General features: G+C 42.6%; 1 protein-coding gene across 1 annotated transcript in view; it reads left to right on the forward strand.

The window, feature by feature from the left end:
- The first annotated feature begins 7,280 nt into the window (after nt 1-7,280).
- TOX (thymocyte selection associated high mobility group box) overlaps nt 7,281-7,668 on the forward strand; it is a 217,914-nt gene continuing 217,526 nt past the window's right edge. Inside the window, exon 1 of the mRNA XM_041473687.1 lies at nt 7,281-7,382. Coding sequence (XP_041329621.1) covers nt 7,281-7,382 — 102 coding nt within the window. The remainder of the gene's footprint in view (nt 7,383-7,668) is intronic.

Raw genomic sequence — 7,668 nt, forward strand, 5'->3', positions numbered from 1 at the left:
AGACCTGTTGTGATATGTTCTGTAAATGCTGACTCTATCACTTACACTTTTCCAAGGACTTCCTTAACACCCAGAGCTTTTTTATTTTTATTGTGGAACAAAGTTATAACACAAAACTGTCAAACTAGAAAGAGTTTTTATTAGACTTAAGAGTGACAGCTCCATTGAGAAAAAAAAAAAAAAACAAACCCATGACAGTTATAAGGAAGGGAATCTGAAGTTCCTAGAGATCCACCAGAAAAATGCCAAAATCTCTGAAAGGAATGAAATTTTGCTCACAAGTCAGCAGTCGCAACAGTTTATTATGCCCCTTAAAAGCTGACTGCAGATGAGATGCAGATGGGCATATCTGTTTCAGCCTATCAAGTGTGAATGGGATGGGATGTATTTGCTACCACAGGAAGCTCTAATGGAAACCCCCAACATACTTTTACTATACCTCAGTCACAACCTTTTGCACTTGAAATGCCAACTGTGCCCATTGTGTGTGCTTTTCTGACAGCAATCATAAATCCCAAAGGGAGAAAAATAAATTCAAGTAAGTAAATATTTTTTCTCTGGTTAAAAAAATAAAATGAGATAACAGACAAACTGTAATACCATCTAGCCCTAAAAATATTTTTTTTTTTTTTTACTCTGTGAACTTCACTATACTATACTATTCAGAGAGAACAGAGTTTGGAGCTCTCTATTAACATCTATAATTCTGAGCTTGAAGTACTAATCAAACCCATGTAAAAGAATGCACTTAGAGTACTCTTTTATCCCACTGCTTTGGAGTGAGAGCCTCCTGTTGAAACACCTACCTTGCCTGGAGATTTAAGAAACATCCATCTCTTCACAGAAACCTTGTGAATAAAAATGAAAATTAAAATTTTCTCTAGCAGAAGACATCTGAAACAGAAAAGAAGAGGTTTTAAGCAAGACTGTAATGATCCCCTCATGTAAGGGGAGCTCATGCAGGGGCAATTCAGCTCTGTTTGGGGGTTTATCAAACAGGACAATGGTGACATCATTGTTCTGAATTGAAAACTGATTAATCACCTGCTTGGCATCTGTCTTGCAGATGAGAATTCCCTGTTGAATACTAAGGATAAACTGGTGATACAGACTCTTCCTCTGCTTGTGACCAGCCCTCTGTTCAGTCTATTCTTTCTCCTGACCATTCAGCTGATACATTCATATGTACATTGGTAAAATACCTGCAAATACAGGGTATTTTTAATGGTACCAACTATTAATACAGATTTGTTCTCAAGACATCTGTATATGATGCAGTCTCCAGATAACATTTATACAAATTATATGAAACCTCAGTTTTTGGAGGAGAAACCAAAATGCCTTTAGACAGCTTTTAAAACTGTAAAATAAATTGTTGAAAACATAACTTTCCTTCAAAAAAAATCTAATTTTCTGAAGTCCCAGTCCAGGCCTCCAGTACACTTCAGAAAAAAACCAGCATGAAACCAAAAATTTCTGATTCCTTATACTTCTGGATGTTTCACGATTGATCTAACAAGATAAGTGGAAGAGTGGGAAATTGGCAACCTTAGCAGTTGAGTATATTTTGCAATTGAGAACTAGCATACATCACACTGTGATGTTTTTTTGAGCCTTCCTGCCTTCATACCATGTGGACAGTGTAGCTCATATAAAAACCTTGATAAGATAGAAAATACAGGAAGAGAAGGAACTTCATGTTTCCCTTTGTTTCTCTGACCATAAGAAATAATCTAAAGCCCAATGAAATATTTTCTTTTGGCCTACCTTCCCCATGTCTGCAAGGCCACATTTAATTTGGTAACTTGAATTGAACCAGCTGGCAGTGTCTTTGAGACATATGGGAATGGATCAAAGCTGCAAATATGCAAGGTTAATGTTACATTTTTATATTTCTTTCATGGTAATTTAAGTTCTTGATTCTCTGAGATATTTTGCGCTTAATTTCTACTGTGGGCAATGGCAGATGAGTTGTAAGAATCTTTTCTGAGATGCAAAACACAGTTCAGCTTCAACCCATGTGTCAATTCCTCCTCTAGTGTTAAATTGGCTGTGTATCATTTTTTGGACTAAGAAGACATGGCAATACTCAGGTTTTCTCTCTGCTTTGTAGCAAAGGGAAGTCAGGGGCTTTCTTTAACTTTTAGAAGTGATTTGTATTTCCTTATAGAGAACAATTTATTTTCATACAAGTGTGATAATATGGGGCTAATCATTTTCACCACAAACAAATTAAATAGGACAGGAGCAACAGCTAAAATAATAAAATAGCTAGCTCTTTCATTACACATTTGATAACACTTTGTTTGACACACTATCAGGTAGCCTTACAAACTGTTTAAATACTCTGAAACATACATTACACCTATTAAGTTTTTATACCGTATTGAAGATCTCTTTTTTCACATTGATTTATGCTCACTTATAAATGCACACACAGAATGTCAACACTTAAAATTAATCAGTTTCTTAAAGGATTTGAGTTCATTCTGATGAAACAACCAGATTAATTACATTGTTTAAAATATTCTGCAATCTTAATATATTATCGTTTGCATCTTCCCAGATCCAAATGTCATATCCAGTTTAAGAACATGAAACAGGACATCCACACAAAAGAGGCATACCCTTTGTCCTATTATTATTTAATTAACTACTATCTAGAAATGGATGAGCATTGACCTTTGTTATGAAAGGTAAACAGTCCTGTGAGTTAGTCACAAATCAAAAATTTCAGCAGGAGGGATTTTCTTAGCAGAATCTCATTGGTTCCCTTTTAGCTTATCTTTTCCTCCTGGCTACCAAAGTACAGCACACAAAGCAAGAAGCAAAATGATTTTCCAATCCAACTCTTTTTAAAAATATGCAGCAGAAAACTTTTCTTTAAAGAAGAGCCAACTTCATGAAGAGATTCTTGTGGTGCCTAGCCTTTGTATAATAAATACTAAGCCATCATCACAGTCTCACATTTCCTTCTTTCTAGGAAGACCAGGAAGTCTGCTCTTTGTAATAGATGATCAGATATCTAGTGCTTCCAAATAAAACTGTGTATATATGTGTGAGATTTAAACAAAAAGTTGTTGGACTATTGTTTTTTAAACCAAAATACTTTATTTCTCTTCAGCTGAGAACATTAGTTATGTCTGCTGATGGCCCCCCAACACACTAGACCGACCAGCTGGGTCAGACAATAGAATACATAAGAAAATAACCTGTCATATCAGACATGTTTACTTGTTCCATTGAATTCTGTTCGCCTGACCACTGCAAAGACTGCGCGTTCTCAAATCAGAATGTGCCAATGGCTGGACTGGTTCAGACTGAGGGTGCGCCCTCCCAGTACTCTGCCTCCAGTGATGGCTCTAGACATGACAGCCCGAACTGAGGGCAAATACTGCCACTACCTACTTCCATATCCTCTACCTCCAGCTATTTTCAGGCCAGAGGAGTTACTGATCCATTTATGGTTTGTCTATCTAATGACCTTCTTAGGTCTCCAGTCTGCTGTGTAAGCCTCTTGCATCCACAATGCTGTTTGGCAAGGATGCCACACGAGTTCTCTGTTGCATGGAGAGTACACTGCACAATCTAACTCCAGCAGACAGCATTTAAAAGAATAAATTTTTTAGTATTGGCAGATAAAGATCATGTTCCTCAAGGCATTTGTTCCTATTTATACGAGAAAGGCAATAACACTCTTCTCCTATGCTGGTACAGCAACCTTTTTCAAGACTATTTTGGAGACATTCACTTGAATTTTGAATGGCTTTAAAAACTCAGTGCCCTTCTGAACAAATGTTCCTTCCTTTTGAGCTTCTAAAAATTGATTCATTCTTTTAAATCTGTTTCAAATTTTTTTTTCTTTTTCTGGAAAATGCACTTCCATGAGCTAAAGTGGCCAAGTTTGATATACCATTGAATTATCCTGCAAAGACCCTTGCTTTCTCAGTCTATAGAGGCAAAACCTACAATATTATTAACAATTTCAGTTCTGATCTCCACAAATGCATTATTCTAAAAACCCTAGAGAACTTGTTCCCTACAAAACAAAAGAATGTTTTAACAGATTAACATATATATCTCTTTAATTTTTACCAACTGTACAGATAACTGCCACAAATCTCAGGTGTTTTACCATCTTGATGATTAAATCATCTCTGTAAGTAGCAGCAAAAATTTTATAACTCTCAGGACCTGCATCATTAAGTACTGAAAATAACTTCAAGTGCTGTGCAAAGCAAACGGTACAGTTGTAAACTCCTACAGACTCCGAGGAACCCGAAGCCCTTCCTAAGGCAGTAGTCAGTAATATTTCACAAAAATAAAAAGCCAATTCTCTACTTTTTATTATCAGACATTCTAGTCATTCTGGTATTGACATCTCCAGCTCTGCATTAGCATTTCTGTACCTGCATGCACTTGTATGCACCTGCACGCACTGGCTGCCTAGAACAGCTCATCTTGAATTGCTGTATCTCTACCACCTCTCACCACAACAGGCTGAAAACTAATCCACTGTCCATGAATAACAAGTTTCTCAACAGCAGCTTTTCAATACGGAGCTTGCAATCTGTCTCCCATTCACTTTGTCAAATTATGGTCCACATATCAGCCATTTGCAGCAGTGATATATCTGTCAGGCGTCAAGTACATCTCTTGCAAAGGAAAATCTTTTTTAGGATTTTTTAACTTTCAAAATGTCTAATCCCAAACATGTAAAATAATGAGTCAGATGCCAAAAAATCATGAGGGTTTGGGATTTTTTGTGGGTTTTTTTTTGTTTTTTTTTTTTTTTTTAATATGTTAATGTCTTTTCCTTTGCTTTCTGGAGCTTTTTCTAGGTCATGTTTTCAAGCTTTTCTCCAAGGCCAGAAGGGTTTCAAACATTATTAAAAAGAAAGCAACTGAGATCCTTTTGTAATTGCATGTTTAAGAAAAACATTTATTGCCATCAAACTTAAATTCTGTTGAACTGACAACCAAGTATCTTCAGAGATGTTTTTGATCAAATAATCCTGAAATAGGAATATTGGTTCAAACCTGTTTTCTCTAGAGTTTCATTTGCATTACTTATGTATTTTTTTCCAGATAATTAAGCTTTAATGAAAGCAGGTTGTTAGACATGGAAGAAAGTCATGACTTAACACAATCTTGAAGGACTCTACAATATCAAAATATCTGAGGTTCAGATTATATATCTTTGTGTATACATATGTATATCCTCACACAAACAGAGATTTTTTTCACCTGAAATTTGTGATTTGCTCCCCCACAATACTGAGATGCCTTGAAATCTTTACAGTGGAATTTTTTTTCAGTGATGAGAAGACAGTTTTGTGAGGCAACATGCATTACAAGTCTTCTTAGATCCTAACTGGTTTGTGACGGAAATGTTCATGAGTATTGATAAATGTAACCATTTTTGTTAATCATCATCATTTCAGCTTGCTTGTGTGGCACTCAGTAATTCGTTTTTATTTAAAGAAGGAAAGGCATTCCTTTCTTTTCATAACACAATTCCTCTGTTGGGCATTATCTAAGCTCAGCATAGTGTCCTTCCTGTATTCTTTCTCTTCCATCCTTTCTGTCCTGATTAAGACTACTGAAGACTCAGCAGGAAACACAGTGGGATTGCTCATGGTGTCTTGGAAGTCACCTTTTCTTTCATTGTTTTTGCCTGTTAAACCTTGTTATGCTCATCAATCCCTCTCCCGCATCCCAGTGGATTCTGAACTTTTCTTTGTCAGCACCCTTGTTTGCTCCTAATTGAGCTCCTCTTAATTTTCCTACCCCATTCGCCTGTCGTTCCTTCCTCCCCACACAGTTAGGCCATCTCCTCAAATGTCCCTCCTTCATCCTGCGCCTGGTGTCACCCTGTGCGGCCAGGCCTGAGCACCGCGATTAATGGGGCAGACCCCAGATGACGAGTTATTTCACGGGTGCGCTTTACTTTCAACTTGTTTCCTGTTTTCTGGGACACATCCATGGATCACAGAGTATGTGTGCGACCACAAACTCTGGGCGACAGCTTCCACTCTGCCGGGACTGGAGACGACGGGCTCTGCTCGACCCACACCAGCCTCAGAGGGCTGCCAGGGCAGAGGGGCCGCCCGACCCCAACTTTGCCAAAGGTCCGCGGAAATGGGTCCGAGGGTTTCACAGAGGCACCACAAGAGACCTGCCCGCGGCCATACCGCCAGTCTGAGCCCGATCCACCCCAGGCAGCACACCGAGCCCCCCCTCCCTGCCGCCCCTGCCCCCTCCCGCTGCGGCCCGCCCCGGCCCGGCGGCGCGGAGGGGGTGCCATAGTAACGGGCGGAGGCCGGGCGGCGCCGGGGGCCGGGCGGAGGGCGCTGCGCGAGGGCGGGGACGGCGGCGGGATGGCGGGCGCGGGAGCGCCCCCTTTCCGCGGCTCCCGGCCCCGGCGGCCGCAAATGGCTCTTCCCTCGCCGGCCCCTTTGTGTGAGGCGCACTCGGAGCGGCGGCTCCGCGGCGGAGCGCGGTGCGTCCCCTGCCGCCGCCAGCCCAACCCAGCCCGGCCGGGCCGGGCCGAGCCGAGCCGAGCAGAGCCGAGGCGAGAGAGCCGAGCGGCTCGGGGCGGCCATTGCAGCGCCTGGGCTCCCCTCGGGGGTGCGCGGGGGGCCCGGCTGCTGTCGCCACCTCCCCCTCAGCCCCCCAAGGCCCTCGGTGTGGTGGGCGACCAAAATACATCTCCACCAAACCAAAGCAAATAAATAATAACAATATTAATAAAAAAAGAGAGAGAGAGAAAAAAAAAGAAAAGGAAAGAAAGAAAGAAAGAACGGGAAAAGAACAGAGGGAGCGAGCGAGAGGGAGGGAGGGAGAAGCGAACCAACTCCGAGACTCCCATAAAGAGCGGCACGCACGGAGCGAGCGCCCCGGTGCCGATGCGTGGGGGAAACAATAAGTACTCGAAGTTACCTGCCCTGCCGTAGAAGAAGGAGGGTTCGTGGGTTCTCTTGCAGACATCTGCAGACCGGTGCTTTTTTGGAAGAGATTTTTTTTTTTTCCTCTCCTCTCTCTCTCTTTACAAACCACAAACGGATGTGAGGCAGGGAAGGTGTTTGACTACTGAAGTCAGGCACCTCTTTTTTTATTCTTCTCAGTCTTGTGTGTCCCCCCCCTTCCCTCTCTCTCTCTCTCTCACACACACCCACATACACACACACACACACACACACACACTCACACCCCCCTTTTTTGCACCTACATTAACGACCAAAAGAAAAGGAAAGGAGTTTGCTTGATGTTTTAGTGAAATGGACGTAAGATTTTATTCACCACCTCCTCAGCCTGCAGCCGCTCCTGATACGCCTTGTTTGGGACCTTCCCCCTGCTTGGACCCCTACTATTGCAACAAGGTGACTCGTGTTTTGTGTCGTCCGAGGTGTTTTATCTGTGCTGTCGGTGTGTGCTGTTGTCGCGGCGCGTTGCATGAGCGGGCGCTGCGCTCTGGCGAGCCGCGCACCAAGTTCCCCGGCGAGGCGGAGGGAGGGCAGCGGCACTTGCCGGGGTTTGGGGTTTGGGGAGCGCAGTGCCGCCCGCCGCGGAGCGCTGCCGCCGGGACACACACCGGATCCCCCTCAGGCACCCCAAATTAAACCCCCGGAGTAGTCTGGGGGCGGGCGGCTGGAGCGGCGGGGGGGG

Source organism: Pyrgilauda ruficollis, unplaced genomic scaffold (genome assembly GCF_017590135.1).
Source record: "Pyrgilauda ruficollis isolate IOZ18807 unplaced genomic scaffold, ASM1759013v1 scaffold30, whole genome shotgun sequence".
Lineage (NCBI taxonomy): Eukaryota > Metazoa > Chordata > Aves > Passeriformes > Passeridae > Pyrgilauda > Pyrgilauda ruficollis.